This window comes from Salmo salar, chromosome 13, assembly GCF_965601325.2.
Source record: "Salmo salar chromosome 13, fSalSal1, whole genome shotgun sequence".
In the NCBI taxonomy this organism is placed as follows: domain Eukaryota; kingdom Metazoa; phylum Chordata; class Actinopteri; order Salmoniformes; family Salmonidae; genus Salmo; species Salmo salar.
This window is the reverse complement of record NC_138303.1, coordinates 29,860,364-29,878,858: the sequence shown is the minus strand read 5'-3', so window position 1 is coordinate 29,878,858 and position 18,495 is coordinate 29,860,364. Positions and strand designations below refer to the sequence as shown.

The window sequence follows — 18,495 nt, the reverse complement described above, 5'->3', positions numbered from 1 at the left end:
TCTCTGTGTGTGTGAGTGAGTATGTGTGGGACCTACCTCCATGCTGGAGCTCAAGGTCAGGTCCCTGGCAGTGAGATCGTTAGCAGTGGCCCCCAACTCCTCCCTGGGCATCTGTCTCATGAACCTCTTGTTGACGATCTTGGTGACGCTGTCGTTCCCCACCAGCGAAGCCCCGGAGAGGCACTCAGGCTTGGGCTCATCCATGGCCCCAACCTCCCTCTGCCCTCTCTCCCCTCCCCCAGGCATGGTCGTTCCGGTCCGGCCGCACACGTTCCTGAAAAATTCCTGGAAGGGGCCGTATTTCTGGCCTCCGGTGTCTGGTCCAGGGCCAGAGGGCTTCCCTGCTGCCTGGCGGGCTGGGCTGGCCCCTGGCTCACTCTTCCACAGGGACTCTACGCTGCCGGAGTGTTCCACCACGCTGAACAGGCTGGACAGGCCATCGTTGAGGCCGCTGAGCACGGGGCTGTCCCTGGTGGTGGTGGAACGGGCCCAGGCCGAGCCGCTGGAGGTCGAGGACCGCTGGTGGAGGTTCCACAGGCTGCGGTCTCTGGAAGAAGCTGAGGACAATCCTCCTCCGTCCAGCTTGGAGGAGGAGGCGGAAATGCGTCGCTGTAGCTTGGGGGAGCCGAACTTGGGCGAGCAGCAAGGCCTGTCGATGCGGCTGTGCACCTTATCCAGTGATGAGGAGATGTGGCGCGAGCGGGCCGAGGCCAGCGACGACGAGGGCCTGGGGGACCAGGAGGATTTGGTGTGGAAGCCCCCCACCCCCCGAGACCCGAGCCCGTCCGTCTGCAGCCCCACGCTCACAAACTGGACCGTCTGGGTGGAGCGGCTAGACACCCCCACTGTCTGGCTGCTCGCATCCTTGCTGCACTTCCTCTCCAGAGAGCTGGAGCGGATGGCCTGGCGCACGCAGTTGGTCATCTCCTTCATGTCGTCCGAGAGGTTGGCAGAGATCTCCAGGCCGTGGAAGGGCGCCACCCCCGCGCCACCGCTGCTGTTCTCCAGAAGGTCCCTGTGCTGCTTGGACAGAGAGCTCAACCACTGGTCATAGGACGAAGAGGAGGAGGCAGAGGAGGAGGGAGGTTGGCCCTCCAGGGCCCCAGCGTCTGAGGGAGTTGAAGCCCGAGACAGGTGGCCTTGCTGGGCTTGAGGTGTGTCCTGCTTCTCCTTGGCCAGCCGGCTCTCCATACGGCGCATGGTAGGGGGGCTGTAGTAGATGCGGATGCCGGTCTTGTCGGGGGCCGTGTAGCTCCTCTGGATGCTCTCCAGGTCCAGGAAACTGCTGGGGGAGCTGGGGCAGTCCCACGTCTTGAAGGGGGCATCACCCTGCTCCATCAGAGCCATCTCATTGGTCAGGTACTTCCAGTTCTTCCTGGTGAGGTCACCCGGGTCTGTGTGGGTTAGAAGGGGATGGGCCTGGGTGCTGGCCTGGTCCTTCTCTCCCTCCTCATTGGCTGTACCGTTGACCTCCTGATCCGGAAGGAAAGGACAGGCCTCCAGCAGACCCTCCAACATGGACGGGATGGACTTGGTCCTGATAGAAGAAAAATTATATTACTAAACATGATTGTTTTATTTTTCAGGTATGACTATACATTTTTCATGATCTTTGAAAAATAGCTTTTTGCACATCAAATACATATGTTACCTTGATAAATTGGTTCCATTTGTAACAACGTCCAGTGCAGTTTTTGTTTCAGGGGTGGTTTTGTAGTGCAGAGACTGTGAGGGAGAAAACAAGGAGACATTTTTTGTTTCCTGTCCAGCCAGTCCGGTAGGTTTATAGGCAATGTTTAATGGAGGACATGAGGATGTGGCCATCATCTAGGAGTTACAGTATTTATCCCTGACAAAGGCCTTGCTGTCCCTGTAATGATGCTGACTCAGGAGCTTTCAGCTCACAGGGAGATGAGCTCACACACACACACACACAAATAAAAACACATATTTCCTCTCAGAGGGGGGAGGAGGGAGGAAAGAGGAGGGAGAGGGGGTAGAGGAGAGAGGAGGGGAGGGAAGGGAGAAGAGGAAGGATGGGGTGGTTCAAATTAATCCTACAGTACATGACTGCTGTATTTTGATGAACAATGCAAATGTGACTGACTGACAGAGAAGCAACAGTAGGGCTACGACAGATAGGAGAAAAGAGTAGCGAGAGAAAGAGGCGTCTGTCTGAAATAATGACATGTCCTCTTGTGTGCTTGGCCTCAGTGCTATGTTCCTGTGCCGTTTTCTGACACAATAAGTATTGGAGTGCGAGAGACCTATTTTCCAAGACCAGCCGGTCAGTTTTGGGACAGACTGGATGACAGCCAGACAGACACAGGTAATGAGGCTGTGCTGGTAGAAGAGCCAGTCAGACTATAACACACACACACACACACACACACACACACACACACACACACACACACCACACACACACACACACACACACACACACACACACACACACACACACACACACACACACACACACACACACACACACCCCCCCCTCCAGTGTGGTCTGGCCATGCAGCAGACACACTCATGTTCAGCAGCATGTTGTCTCTCCCTGCATTCCTCCACTGGCCAGTTATCCCTAACCCTCTATGGAAAACACTAAGCCACTAGTCACAGAGTACAGTAATGCATACACGCCAACAATGTCCTACCAGTGACATTAACCTTCCATTCCACCCCAACAAAAGACCACACAGAGAAAACAAATAGCCAAAGATGATGAGGAGAAAGGAGGAAAATGAGGATAGTCACTAGACGCTACAAGGGTAGCTAGTGTCACTCTCAGTACTCACTACATGGCTAAGCTATAATACTAGACCATGCTATAATAGAATAGAGTGTAGAGCAGAATATAAGCTTATCAGGACTGAGGTGCCAATAATCCAGTTACCATCTTGCACTGTAGCCTCTGCTCCCACTGGCCCCTCTCCTGACTGAAATGCTCTAGGAGCTCCAGCTTCTCGCGGTTCCAGTTCCTCTCGCACATCTGCAGCTGCTTGGTCAGGTCCATGACGGCGGCATATGAGTCGGCCAGGAGGTGCTGGTGCTCCTCACGCTCCCTCTTCAGCGCCACCTTCAGGTCGGGAGGTCCTTGGAGGTCCTTCTCCCCCCCGGCCAGGGCAGCAATTCCCGCCTTGATCTCCAGCTGGGGGGAGGGTGACAGAGAGAGGGTTGGTGAGGCTGGTGATTATGTGACACTATGGGGGATGTAGTGCAGGTCATAAGTTCTTGTTCCATGCATGTTTGAGCAGCTAAATTACATTTATATGTGATGATGTAATACCAAAAGTAATGAATCCCCAAATGCTCAACAAACCCATCCTACACTCTCTCACTGATTAACACACCACATACATTTATTTTCCTTTTTTTCCATCACTGAAAACACTAACATTTTTATCTGAATATCTAAACAGACTATTAGCTTGAAGTATTCCTCCCTCTATAAAACGAGACGTGGAACGAGGCACTTAATGAGAAAAGCCCTATAAATAAAGAACAGCAGCAGATGCCTCTTGTGTGTGTGTTACTTTTAAGTCATCCTTCCCTTGTTTCTAAGATGGAAGAGAAAACCTGTAAACTCATCAATCAGTCACATTAAAAGACAACAGCTAAAGGCGCCCGCTACGTTTCTCCCATCCTCTCCCTCCTCTCCAATCCCCCCATTAGAATGAATCAAGCAGTGCTTCAAAGCTGAGGCGATTGCTCTTTATTTCTTTTACGAGTCTGTCTCGTTTTTTTTTCTCGCATTTGAAGTCACAGCTTTCGGGGGAGGGAGCCCCATCAATCGCCATGGTGCCTGAGGATGACTGCAGGTTTCTGCCTTATATGGTGCTAATGGAGGAGTCTGGGTGGCCTTTCGGACCACTATGCCATTCATCTCTGACGGCGACGGAAGCGTTGATCTCATCTGATGATGAATATCCATAATGAGTTTTATTGGTGAGACGTTGCGGGGCTGTGACTTAATGGTTGTCTGCAGGTTTATAGCACAAAGAAAGACATTTGCTCTGAACGCTCCCAATTCACCCCAAAACCACTGAAGACAGATATGAGTCCCAAATGGCACTATGTTTTAGTGCACTACTTTTGACCAGGGCCCACATAGGCCTCTGCACTATACAGGGAATAGCATTTGTGACACAACCTTCCCTAGAGAACTGTCTGTTGGCATCTGTAGGCATTAGGCCATAAGCCTGGTTCCACAGTGCAACAGCTGCTGGTGCCATGCCATATTGCCAGGATGCCATCCTACTTCTGTGATTGGCTGAGCAGAGCAGGAAGAGATTGGACCCAGCTTTGCCATCCAGTTCATTCCTGGGCACCAGCCCAGTGGGTTTACACAATACAAGGGTACAGTAACGGCATAGTTTATAGGGGTGAAGGGGTAAAGGGAGAATAGTAACATTGTGTGTGCGTGAGTGTGTGCGTGCGTGAGTGTGTACGTGCATACTCCGGTGCGTGCATGACTCTCAGGGCGGGGTAACAGATGATGAATAAGTTTCTTAAAGAATAAGAAAAGCAAAATGAATCAAGCTCTGATTATGCCATAAAGGTTAGTCAGTAGATCTGATTTAATAAAATAAATGCAATGCATTTGGGGAATGGGCAAGCTGTTATCTTTTTTGATGGAGGTGGCTGTTATGGTGACCGTATTATTGCCACACTGGCGATCACGAGTCATGACCACAGTCAAATTCCACATGACTATTTAGTCATGATAACTAGGCTTCTCAAAGCTCTGATGCTGCTGATGGTCATTAGTCACCTACCAAACTTGCTAACTGCCTGGTACTCAGCACTCTATTGTCCCTCTAATCACTCTGACATCAATGCAAATATAATCGAATGTCTAATCAAACACTTCATCAGAGCCCATGAGCTCATGTTGTGCAACATTTCTATATGCTATGCAATTGCGTGAGAAAACAGAGTGATGGCCGCTATTAAAAAGAGGAGGATTCCATCAGCTTTCTATAGGCTAGGCCTACTATATTTATTTCTCAACTTTCCTAATTTTAAGCACATTGCTTCTCTTTACAACAGAAGTATAGCCTACCTGGCTGGCATGAAAATGAACCACTGGAAAAGCGTCCTCCATTCGCTATTTTAGCGTATAGATGACGTATTTTTTTCCCCTGTCTATGTTTCGAGACAAGTGCATGACAATGGTCTATTCTATATATTTCTCTGGTCACCCCTAAAGCCAACTCCTCCTTTGGTCGTCTCTCCTTCCAGTTCTCTGCTGCCAATGACTGGAACGAACTACAAAAATCTCTGAAGCTGGAAACACTTATCTCCCTCACTAGCTTTAAGCACCAGCTATCAGAGCAGCTCCCAGATCACTGCACCTGTACATAGCCCATCTATAATTTAGCCCAAACTACTACCTCTTCCCCTACTGTATTTATTTATTTCATTTATTATTTTGCTCCTTTGCACCATATTATTTATATTTTAACTTTGAACTTTCTTCAAATTACAAATCTACCATTCCAGTGTTTTACTTGCTATACTTTATTTACTTTGCCACCATGGCCTTTTTTGCCTTTACCTCCCTTATTTCACATCATTTGCTCACATTGTATATAGTCTTGTTTTTTTTCTTATTTTTTTTCTACTGTATCATTGATTGTATGTTGTTTTACTCCATGTGTAACTCTGTGTTTTTGTATGTTGTCGAACTGCTTTGCTTTATCTTGGCCAGGTCGCAATTGTAAATGAGAACTTGTTCTCAACTTGCCTACCTGGTTAAATAAAGGTGAAATAAATAAATAAATAAAAATAAAAAATTCTAAATCCAAACAAATTTCACAAGATATTATTTAGTATATGTAAAGACAAGATTCAAACAATATTAACCTATGACTTGTGAATGATATATTATCAACGGTGAATGATGCCCAGCTTTTAGGCTATAAGGCAAGAAACAGAGCATGCCTTTTTTTAAGTCGCACATCTCATGTAGCTTAGCCCATAGGCCTATATGTTTTGATAAGGTTTGTATCTCAACTAACGTGGCCAAATAACTTCTTAAAATGAAGCACATTAATCTGCTTTACAACCGGTGTAGAGCCTAACTGGCATACAGTGTATTCGGAAAGCACTCAGACCCCTTGACTTTTTCCACATTTTGTTACATTACAAACTTATTCTAAAATTGATTCGATTGTTTTCCCCCCTCACCAATATACACACAATATACCATAACGACAAAGCAAAAACAGGTTTTTAGAAATGTTGGCACATTTATTCATCAATGATCTCTGTACTTTGCTCCATTTATCTTTCCCTCGATCCTGACAAGTCTCCCAGTCCCTGCAGCTGAAAAACATCCCCACAGCATGATGCTGCCACTACCATGCTTCAACGTAGGGATGGTGCCAGGTTTCCACCAGACTTGACGCTTGGCATTCAGGCCAAAGAGTTCAATCTTGGTTTCATCAGACCAGAGAATCTTGTTTCTCACGGTCTGAGAGTCCTTTAGGTGCATTTTGGCAAACTCCAAGCAGGCTGTCATGTGCCTTTTACTGAGGAGTGATTCCGTCTGCCACTCTACCATAAAGGCCTGATTGGTGGAGTGCTGCAGAGATGGTTGTCCTTCTGGAAGGTTCTTCCATCTCCACAGAGGAACTCTGGAGCTCTGTCAGAGTGATCATTGGGTTCTTGGTCACCTCCAAGACCAAGGCCCTTCTCCCCCGATTGCTCAGTTTGGCTGGGCGGCCAGCTCTAGGAAGAGTCTTGGTGGATCCAAACTTCTTACATTAAGAATGATGGAGGCCACTGTGTTCTTGGGGACCTTCAATGCTGCAGACATGTTTTGGTACTCTTCCCCAGATCTGTGCCTTGACACAATCCTGTCTCGGAGTTCTATGGACAATTCCTTCGACCTCATGGCTTGGTTTTTGCTCTGACATGCACTGTCAGCTGTGGGACCTTATATAGACTGGTGTGTGCCTTTCCAAATCATGTCCAATCAATTGAATTTACCACAGGTGGACTCTAATCAAGTTGTAGAAACATCTCAAGGATGATCAATGGAAACAGGATGCACCGGAGCTCAATTTCGAGTCTCATAGCAAAGAGTCTGAATACTTATGTAAATAAGGTATTTCTGTCTTACATTTTTTAATACATTTGCAAACATTTCTTATTACCTGTTTTCGCTTTGTTATTTTGGGGCATTGTGTGTAGATTGATAATAAAAAAATTTTAAAAAAGTATTTTGCCCCTTTTTCTCCCCAATTTTGTGATATCCAATTGGTAGTTGTCGCCCATCGCTTGTGAGAGAGGCGGTGGTCGAGAGCCGTGCATCCTCCGAAACACAACCCAGCCAAGCCACACTGCTTCTTGAGACAATGTCCGCTTAAATCAGAAGCCCACCGTACCAATGTGTCGGAGGAAACACCGTACACCTGGCGACCGCGTCAGCGTGCATTGCACCCGGCCCGCCACAGGTGTCGCTAGTGCGCGATGGGACAAGAACATCCCTGCCGGCCAAACCCTCCCCTAACCCGGACGACGCTGGGCCAATTGTGCGCCGCCCCATGGTTCTCCAGGTCACGGCCGGCTGCGACAGAGCCTGGACTCCAACCAGGATCTCTAGTGGCACAATTAGCACTTAGACCACTGCGCCATTCGGGAAGCATTGATGAGGATTTATATTTAATTATCAATTTTAGAATAAGGCTGTAACGTAACAAAATGTGGAAAAAGTGAAGGGGTCTGAATACTTTCTGAATGCACTGTACATAGGCGGCGTGTGAGCTTCACATTTGGGGAAGATAATTCTCCTCAGCAAAATGCAAGGATTACATGCGTAACCGCATTTGTGGTCACTTTTGAGAATGATGTTTTCCCACTAATTGATTGCATTTTGGAACATTCACTCTTTTAGCCAGCCAATTGCTGTCTGCATTGCTGCACTTATAATGTGAAAAAATTGCCTAATAGTTTATCAACATTTTAAGCTCAATGTTCTGATCTGTTGCATCAGCCTCATTGCCTTTAATTTTTTTTGTTTTTTGATGCTAGCGGTTGTATTAATTTGGGATCTATTGCATCCCACAACTGTACCTGTCATGCCCAGATCTGTTTCACCTGTCCTTGTGCTTGTCTCCACCCCATCCAGGTGTCGCCAATCTTCCCCACTTACAGTGGCTTCAAAAGTATTCACCCCATTGGCATTTTTCTTATTTTGTTGCCTTACAACCTGGAATTAAAATGGATTTTTTGGGGTTTTGTATCATTTGATTTACACAACATGCCTACCACTTTGAAGATGCAAAATATTTTTTTATTGTGAAACAAACAAGAAATAAGACAAAAAATCTGAACTTGAGCGTGCATAACTATTTACCCCCCAAAGTCAATACTTTGTAGAGTCAACTTTTGCACCAATTACAGCTGCAAGTCTCTTGGGGTATGTCTCTATAAGCTTGGCACATCTAGCCACTGGGATTTTTGCCCGTTCTTCAAGACAAAACTGCTCCAGCTCCTTCAAGTTGGATGGGTTCCGCTGGTGTAAAGCAATATTTAAGTCATACCACAGATTCTCAATTGGATTGAGGTCTGGGGTTTGACTAGGCCATTCCAAGACATTTAAATGTTTCCCCTTAAACCACTGGAGTGTTGCATTGGCAGTATGCTTAGGGTCATTGTCCTGCTGGAAGGTGAACCTCTGTCCCAGTCTCAAATCTCTGGAAGACTGAAATAGTTTTCCCTCAAGAATTTCCCTGTATTTAGCGCCATCCATCATTCCTTCAATTCTGACCAGTTTCCCAGTCCCTGCCGATGAAAAACATCCCCACAGCATGATGCTGCCTGACGTTCTCAGGGTGATGAGAGGAGTTAGGTTTGTGCCAGACATAGCATTTTCCTTGATGGCCAGAAAGCTACATTTTAGTCTCATCTATCCAGAGTACCTTCTTCCATATGTTTGGGGAGTCTCCCACATGCCTTTTGGCAAACACCAAACATGATTGCTTATTTTTTTCTTTAAGCAATGTCTCTTTTCTGGCTACTCTTCCGTAAAGCCCAGCTCTGTGGAGTATACGGCTTAAAGTGGTCCTATGGACAATACTCCAATCTCCGCTGTGGAGCTTTGCAGCTCCTTCAGGGTTATCTTTGGTCTCTTTGTTGCCTCTCTGATTAATGCCCTCCTTGTCTGGTCTGTGAGTTTTGGTGGGCGGCCCTCTCTTGGCAGGTTTGTTGTGGTGCCATATTCTTTCCATTTTTTAATAATGTATTTAAATGGTGCTCCGTGGGATGTTCAAAGTTTCAGATATTTTTTTATAACCCAACCCTGATCTGTCCTTCTCCACAACTTTGTCCCTGTTTGGAGAGCTCCTTGGTCTTCATGGTGCCACTTGCTTCGTTAGTGGTGTTGCAGACTCTGTGGCCTTTAAGAACAGGTGTATATATACTGAGATCGTGTGACAGATCATGTGACACAGATTGCACACAGGTGGACTTTATTTAACTAATCAAGTGACTTCTTAAGGTAATTGGTTCCACCAGATCTTATTCAGGTGCTTCATAACAAAGGGGGTGAATACATATGCACCCACCACTTTCCGTTTTATATTTTTTTTAGCATTTTTTGAAACAAGTTATTTTTTTCATTTCACCTCACCAATTTGGACTATTTTGTGTATGTCAATTACATGAAATCCAAATAAAAATCCATTTAAATTACAGGTTGTAATGCAACAAAATAGGAAAAACGCCAAGGGGGTGAATACTTTTGCAAGGCACTGTAACCCCTGGGTATTTATACCTGTGTTTTCTGTCTGTCTGTGTCAGTTTGTCTTGTTTGTTCAAGCCTACCAGCATTTTGTGTCTCAGCTCCTGCTTTTTCCAGTATCTCTTTTCTCGCCCTCCTGGTTTTGACCCCTGCCTGTCCTGACTCCGAGCCCGCCTGCCTGACCACTCTGCCTGCCCCTGAGCCTGGCTGCCGTCCTGTACCTTTGCCCCTACTCTGGATTACAGACCTTCGCCTCACCTGACCCTGCCTGTCGTCCTGTACCTTGACCCCACTACTCTGGATTATCGACCCCTGCCTACATTGACCTGTCTTTTGCCTGCCCCTGTTGTTACAATAAACATTGTTACTTCTACACAGTCTGCACTTGGGTCTTCCCTGAAACCTGATAGTCTGGTACTATGTTTGGGCTCCCGAGTGGCGCAGAGGTCTAAGGCACTGCATCTCAGTGTTTGAAGTGTCACTACAGACACCCTGGTTCGATTCCAGGCTGTATCACAACCGGCCATGATTGGGAGTCCCTAACCTTTATTTAACTAGGCAAGTCAGTTAAGAACAAATTCTTATTTACAATGACGGCCTACCCGGCCAAACCCAGACGACGCAGGGCCAATTGTGCGCCGCCCCATGGGACTCCCAATCACGACCGGTTGTGATACAGCTTGGAATCAAACTAGGGTCTATAGTGACGCCTCTTGCACGTGCCTTAGACCGCTGCGCTACTCAGAAAGAGAGTCAACGCTTTGATTATGGCCATGATTCATACAGGTGACGCCTTTTTAAAGTGTTTCAACTGAATTACATTGTCATCTGGGTCTTCTGGTGATACACAAACAAAACACAAATCAGGATTCTAACCCGGGGTAGAATCTAGACTTCACCCAAGGCAACAGACTGAGTCATGCTCCTACAGTCCATGTAGGCCATTATTTCATCAGGAAATATCAATGAAAAAAATAAGTTAGTTGTGTCCAGTTTAATAAAGGTGTAGAACCAATGCACAAGAAGCCCCTTTTCCTGCCTACTCAACCCTCCCTTTCCCTCTCTCCCTCCCACCCTGACACACAACACATTACTACTGCCAGGGAGGAGAGAGACAAAAGCCTCTACGGTGGATACAGGAGGAGGAAGGAGGGGGGGATGGATGAATGAAAAAGCCTGGCCCAGGTTGTAAATTGTGACCCAGTTATGGTGTTGAGTAGCTGTGTTGGCGCCGCCAGGAAAGGGATCCTCATGGCACAGTGCTGCTCTCAGGGCAGGCAACCATTTAGCTGTGCCCTTACAGACCCATGGAGGAGGGACTGCAGAGGGAGGGAACAGTCTGACAGGACCAAGGAAACATGCTTCAAACTCTCTCTGTTTCTACTGTACTGTACCTCTCTCTCTCTTGCGCTCGCTCTCCCTCTGTATATTTCCCTGTATATTTCCCATTATCTCTCTCTCGCCTTCTTTCTCCCTCTGTTTATTCCCCCTCTCTCTCTCCCTCTGTTTATTCCCTTCTCTCTCTCTCTGTTTATTCCCCACTCAATTCAATTTAAGGGCTTTATTGGCATGGTAAACATATGTTAACATTGCCAAAGCAAGTGAAGTAGATAATAAACAAAAGTGAAATAAACAATACAAATGAACAGTAAACATTACACTCACAGAAGTTCCAAAAGAATAAAGACATTTCAAATGTCATATTATGTATATATACAGTGTTGTAACGATGTGCAAATAGTGAAAGTACAAAAGGGAAAATAAATCAAACATAAATATGGGTTGTATTTACAATGGTGTTTGTTCTTCACTGGTTGCCCTTTTCTTGTGGCAACAGGTCACAAATCTTGCTGCTGTGATGGCACACTTTGGGGTCTCTCTCTCTCTCTCTCTCTATCCCCTCTCATTAATCCTCTCCATCTCTTCCTCTCTTAATTCCTTTTCTCTTTTTCGCCTTCTATTTCCCCACTGGTCTGATAATATATACATTATTTCGGTGTAATGTGGGGACCTGTCTCAAACCCTGTTCATTTGAGTCATTACGGAGGATGCTGTTATGAGAGTGTCTTAGGTTCCGAGTAGTCTGTATATTAACCTCATCTCTCACTGCCAGGTACCTCTCTCGCATGCAGGCACGCACACAGATGCGCACACACACACACACACACACACACACAAAGTGAACAGAGGTCTGGGGGAAAAGTAGACGACCAAACTAAACCCCAGACAGATAGATAGGCACAAATCCACCACCTCAGGATATCAGCAGTTTCAAGCCATTTGTCAACATGAGTATTGGTGATTAAATGAATACCCAGTGACTGATTCATACTTCTGATCATCTGTAACATAGCTCCCCGCAGCTCGGCAGCCTTTCTCAGTAAATTGTAACAAATGACAGGTCATGTCATCCTTTATGAATGGGTAACTTGATCTTCGTACAGCCTCAGAGGGTGCTCTCCTGCATGCTGAATGAAGACCTTTCTCATTTATAACTAGAAAACCCCACTTAATGGTCATACAATCAATGTCGTTGCCTCAGACATCCAGGTAGCCAACAGGAGAAATGATTGGGGCCCAGTAGGTATATAGCATATCTGACTGATCAGGCAAGAGTCTTTATTCTACCTCCAACTACATCCTAACCCTGATGACCAGGGTCCTATTATCAGCCTTCTATATCCAGTAGTCTGTGATACCTGGCTTTTATAACGGCTGATGTATTACCCTCCCAGGGATGCTTTATGCTAAGCCTCTTAGATAATGGTCAGCCAGGGAACGTGACAAATGTGAAATCCATTGGTCTGTAAGCTACATAATAGATTGGCCTCTGAACTAGCCAAATAAGGTTTTTAGTTGGTTTTAGGTAAACTATGGGTTTGAAACTATAACTATACAACAGAGGGTTTCTATAGACTACCTAGCACAATACCATGTCAGCCATATTGAGTGTACCCATGAGGGTGAAGTCAAATTTCCATTCTAGTAATTATATTTCAATGCTAGTTGCGCCATTCTAAGTGGTGTGGTCTTACCTGGGTAATGAGGCTCTTGAGCTCTGTCCTCTCCACCTCCCAGGAGGCCTTAGCGCGGGCAAACTGCTGGGTCAGTTCCTGAGAGCCCTGGCGCTCCTCTCGCAGCTCTCCGCTCAGATCCTGGAGCGCTCCCTTCAGGTCCGCCAGTGTGCTGCTCACGCCGCTCGTCTAGGCCACGGACAGGATGGAGAATCAGTGAATGACCTCTCAACGTCATAGAGATGAACATGACATTTGAGAGGATCTCCATGTCATGCATTTGATCAATAACTGCTGTTTCCTGTGTGTTGTCAGGGTTGTTTTCAGTAGACACTAAACAGAAAGAACCGACTGAAACCGAGAGGAACTACCTGAACTTGTCCAATAACAAAGGCTTCTTTTTGTTTTCTGTAGCAAAACATTTTTGCAACGGTGTGCACTAATGAATTTGACCCAGGTGTGACCTGTTCCTGCACCTGTGTGTAGCTCTTCTCCAGCACACAGAGCTCCTTGGAGATGGTGGGGCAGAGGTGCTGCTCCTCTGCGGAGGTCATCTTGTTGTCTCCCTGTTGGGGGTGGGCGGCCAGACTCTCCTCCTCCAGCAGCAGGTACAGGTCCTTCAGGCTGTTCACCTGTAGGGACATACACAGCACATTATTAGTCAGCCAAGTTCCTTAAACAGCTCATTTATTTGATTTAACCCAGTAAATTGACTGAGAACACATTCTCATTTACAGCAACAACCTGGGGAACAGTTACAGGATGAACTAACCAATTGTAAGCTGGGGATGATTAGGTGACCGTGATGGTATGAGGTCCAGATTGTGAATTTAGTCAGGACACCAGGGTTAACACCCCTACTCTTATGATCAGTGCCATGGGATCTTTAGTGACCCCAGAGAGTCAGGACACCTGTTTAACATCCCATCCAAATGACGGCACCCTACACAGGGCAACGTCCCCAATCACTGCCCTGGGGCATTTGGATATTTAAAAGCAATTAGACCAGAGGAGAGGGTGCCTCCTCCTGACCCTCTAACATTAATTCCAGCAGCATCTGGTCTCCCATCCAGGGACCAACCAGGACAAACCAACGCTTAGTTTCAGAAGCAAGCCAGCAGTGAGATGCAGGGTGGTATGCTGCTGGCTAACGGGGATAAAATAAAATCAACCAACCAAACTACTATGCCACAGCTAAGTGGCTGATTCAAAGGGAGAGGGTGGCTAGTCAGTCCCGTACCTCCAAGACATCCTTGGCCTCCGTGTCCAGCTTGCGTCCCAGCCGCCACTGTTTGAGGAAGCAGCGCAGCTTGAGGCTGAGCAGCAGCAGGGTCTGCTTGAGCTGCTGGGACTCCTGCAACATCAGGTTCCTCTCTTGGCTCCAGAACTTCTGCTGCAGCCGCGTCTGCAGACTCAGACTCTGTAGCTGGAAGTCCCTTCTCGTCAGGGCCTTCTGGTGCTCCTCCTGCAGCTGGAGACAGAGGGAGAGACAAACACACGCAGGCAGGCACGCGTACGCACACACACATAGAGAGAGAGGAGACAGGCCAGTCAGTGGGCTACAGGGGCTCACAGTGCCAGTGTTGTTATGATAAGGGATTAGGTGCAGCACCGTTTATGGAGTTTGCTTTAGCAGAGTTTGCTTTAGCTGTTTGCTAAGTGGGTGAATGCATGTATATAATAAACTGCTGTTGTTGTACATATCATAGTAGTGATACCATACTGTTCTCAGGTGTGGTGCATACTCTGTATCAGCATTGACAAGACGTTACAGTAACAATGCTCTGTGTGGTTTAGAAGGGTTTGGCTGTAGTCAGTGTTGTGTACATAGATATAGAACAGTTTGATGATTGTGTACCTGTGTGAATGTCTGTGAGCTGCTGTGGGTGGGGTCTCTGTGATCCTGTCTCTCCATAGTCAGTTCCTCCTGCGTCCTGCAAGCATTCTCCCTCACCTCCAACAGAAGGGCCTGCAGCTCACTGATCTGCTGAGGGAGGGAGGGAGCAAGCGAGAGAGCGATACACCATTATAGCTAGATTACAATACACTCTGCAATGCTATATCACCCTGTAAAATGTAAAGCATACCACACCACTTCCCACAACTGAAAAATATCCTCAATTGATAACTCTACTTCAAACAGGGAACAACAATCCAACCTTATGTCACACAGTTAAAGACATACATCACACTCACACACCCACACCGGGCCCCATGGTCCAACAAATACACCTCATCTTTAGTACCGTCACATGCTTCATTTGGCCGTTGAGTGAGAGGAGTTACTGTTCCCCTTAGTGTTCTTCTTCTTCACTTCTCGCTAACCCGTGGTGGGGGCCAACCCAGCCTACCATTAGCGCTAACCTACGAAATGCTACTCAAATGGCCTCCATTCTAATGACAGGCACAAGACCAGCCACTCAAGCTTTTCATTATCACTCAGCGCCCAGCATTTTTTTCCTTCACCAATTAGTGTGTAGAATTTGATAAGGTGGGACAATGGGGGTGTTTTATGGAAGACTGAAATACCCTGAGGGGCATTAATAGACTCTGAAGGTTTAAAAAGAAACATTATTCCATTATCCAATATCCACTGTGTCATAATGTTCCATGGATTTCTGTGTTTAAATGGCACTTTAAGACTACTGGTTGCTGCTGTGTTTTGAGGTACAATAACAACCTTTACGTTTTGTCCCAAGATTCTCTGAGGGCTTTGAAAGATACGTGAAAATACAATGTTATTATTTTAATGTTAGCTTATTTAGATGTTGCATTGCTGGAATCATTGTTTTTTAGTTTTTTCACCAACCATTATTCTTTGTAAAAAAAGAAAGTTGCACACTCAATATCTACTCACAATCTACTACAATCTACTTGGTTATTTACTAGGGATAACCAACATCTTCGCAGTATGCCCTCCCAACAACTCTACCCTCACTGTGTATTCTGAGAGAGTCCCTGACAGTGCAAGTCCCAATTGCACTATGGCACTGTAACTCACTATTACTCAGCCAGTCACAAATTGATTTGCAGGAGATTTTGTATATAATTTACACCGTAGCCCACTTCTGCATTTCTCCCCCTTTCTCCTTCTCCTCAGCAGCCTCTGTAAGTGACTTCTGACACCCTCATTTTCTCACCAAAGGGATCCAAGGAGTAAGAGTGAAGGGAGCTCAATTTCAGCTGCTAAACCTTTCAATTTCCTCACATTCCAATGCATATTCGCCTCATAGACCATAACAATTGTATAAAAGGCTTACATTCCACAGCCAAGCCTTAGACACAGACCCCATGCATATAAATGGATAACCTGCTGTCAGTTTTCAGTGCCTTTCACAGCATTATATCAGTCTTACTGTCCTGCAGAAGAATCTTCGATTTAAGTTGCTTTCTGAGCAGGATATAGTACCCTATTTTTAACATTACACAGTTACTCTGAAAGGGTTGGTTGGTGGTAATGGACACAAGAGGCACCACACAGTGGGGAGAGACCAGGGCCGTATTCTTTAGGCACTTTGAGGGGAAAACTGACTAAAACGGGGAGGAACTACCTGAAAAACGTTTTGAAACTATGTTCCCTAATGAATAGGACCCATAACACAGTCACCCTGATGGACCCCAGGTTCCCACCAACATCCATGTCCATACATCAACCCTGTCACACTCCTATCGACCGACCCTGTCTCTACAGACACACAGAGCACTCAGGCAGTCTGCGTGTGATAACGTCGCCTGGCGTAGGGCCAAGGTGTTACTGCCTGCCTGTCCTATCCCCTGTCCTAACCCCTGTCCTTTCCTCCTTCCCTCACCGGAGCGGGTCCTGATCTCCCCGGACCTGGCAGCCTCATCATTGATCACTGAGAGGGGAGAGGAGCAGGGTGGATGATAATGTGTAGAAGCCAACAGTAGTTTGTGATGCAGAGGTTACTGAGAGAGACACAGGGTGAATTACTCGGCCTACTTATTTCAAACACGTCACCCACAAGCTGATTTAATGTGGCCCGCTGAATGCTGTCATAGTTAACCGCCTACTATGATTATATTACTCTATATTTCGAGAATGTGTTTAATTCTGGAGATACAGAGAAATCAACTGAGGTATTGGACCTTTAATAACCAGCCTACTGACAGCAACAATGAGGTTCTCTAGTTCTCACAGTTAGGGAGTGTGTGTTCAGATGACTAACTGATTATGTGCTACAGTAGAGCCCAGAGAAAAACCTTCCCTTTCATGACTCTCATATTATAAAACCAACATTGTATATCCTGTAACAGGAGAGCGGGCTGTGGCAATTGTTTTGCTCTCTGCTCTATTCATCGCTTCTGCAGTTGCCCCTCCCTCACAGCCCAGGTTTCCAAGGAGACCTGCTACGGAAAGGTTAAACGAACACTGAGCAGCAGACACTTCCTCTGCTCACTTCAAGAGCTGATGTCATTGTGTTTACCTCAGCGTGATCTAAGCCTGATTCCCCCACTATCTATCACATGAAAGAACGAGGGAAGCTAGCCTAAAGACAGCCTAAACTGCATGGTTGGGCCATCAAGGAGTGCACAGTGTGTGTGTGTGTGTGTGTGTGTGTGTGGCGTGTGTTTGTGCATGCATGTGTGTATTTTGACTGTTCTATAGCAGTGACCTACCAGGGCTGTGTCCGTCTCCTGTTTAACCTGGTTCTTGTTGCTGTCAATGTGGCTGTCACCCTCCTCCTCCTCCTGACCTTTCACTTCGCGCTCTGATTGGTCCCTAAAGTCGGGCTGCTGCATGCATGGGCAAGTTAATGAATAAAAATGAAACAAAATAATAAAAAGAGGGAAAGAGGAACAGAGGAAAGGGAAGGAAGAAGATGAGGGGAGACATATGGTAAGGAGGGAGGGAATCGAAAACAAAACAATACAACCAAAATGGAAGATCCGTAAGACACATTGAAAATAAAAAATGAACCTCACAGGACAAATAAAAGTATGTAAAGGAAAAACAGCTTTGTCAGAGTGGCGTAGGACAGAGTGGAGAACAGAACCAAAACAATGATGAGAAGTACGAGCGACGGCTGGAGGGTTGGGGGATGAGGGTGGGAGTGAAGGACAGTAAGAGGAGAGTGTAGGAGAGGGGATTAACATAATCAAAGGAGTGAAAGAAGAGAGAGGAAGAAAGGGAAAGGGAAACAAGTGAAGAAAGCGGTGGTCATGGTGCCCATGCAGTGAGAGGGGGGAGATGGAGGGACGGGGTGAGAGGGAGGGACGGGTTGAGAGAGGGAGAGACGGGGTGAGAGAGTGAGGGACGGGGTGAGAGAAGGAGAGACGGGGTGAGAGAGGGAGGGGTGAGGTGAGAGGGGGAGGGGGAGGGGGAGGAGAGTGGGGGGAGAGAGCGGATGGGGTTGGGACTCAGTAGGCCTCTAATGGAGCTTAACTCTAAGCATAGAACCAACTTTACTAGAGTGCATTTACTTGGATATGCAAATTGTATTTTGATGTGTGTAAATAGATGGTGGGTTATGGTTTCTATGATTTCTTTATCATTCTAGTTGTCATGCAGCACAGTGGTGGCTCCATTTGAGCCCTGAGCTCTATGTAGCATCTATAACAGGTTATAAGGCATCAAAGCAGCATGCGTGTCATGTCATGTGTGCCGGCAGCATTCTGTGCCAGGGAGAAACCATAGTGTGAGCTGGGAAGGGGTGGGAGCAAACGGAACAGAAATAATAGCCTTGCTACAAAAAAGGAGCATATGAA

General features: G+C 46.5%; 1 protein-coding gene across 5 annotated transcripts in view; it reads right to left on the bottom strand.

The window, feature by feature from the left end:
- The window catches only part of LOC106566796 (microtubule cross-linking factor 2), a 73,701-nt gene that overhangs the window by 5,508 nt on the left and 49,698 nt on the right, over window positions 1-18,495 (bottom strand). For 2 of the 5 annotated variants that reach the window (XM_014135196.3, XM_014135197.3), the window contains exons 6-13: window positions 17,407-17,523; window positions 14,627-14,755; window positions 14,009-14,239; window positions 13,245-13,400; window positions 12,790-12,957; window positions 2,900-3,154; window positions 1,652-1,725; window positions 37-1,537 (exon numbers count right to left, since the gene is read on the bottom strand). In XM_014135196.3, the coding sequence (XP_013990671.3) occupies window positions 37-1,537; window positions 1,652-1,725; window positions 2,900-3,154; window positions 12,790-12,957; window positions 13,245-13,400; window positions 14,009-14,239; window positions 14,627-14,755; window positions 17,407-17,523 (2,631 nt within the window). The remainder of the gene's footprint in view (window positions 1-36; window positions 1,538-1,651; window positions 1,726-2,899; window positions 3,155-12,789; window positions 12,958-13,244; window positions 13,401-14,008; window positions 14,240-14,626; window positions 14,756-17,406; window positions 17,524-18,495) is intronic. The other 3 variants (XM_014135198.3, XM_014135199.3, XM_014135200.3) reach the window with 3 other exon arrangements.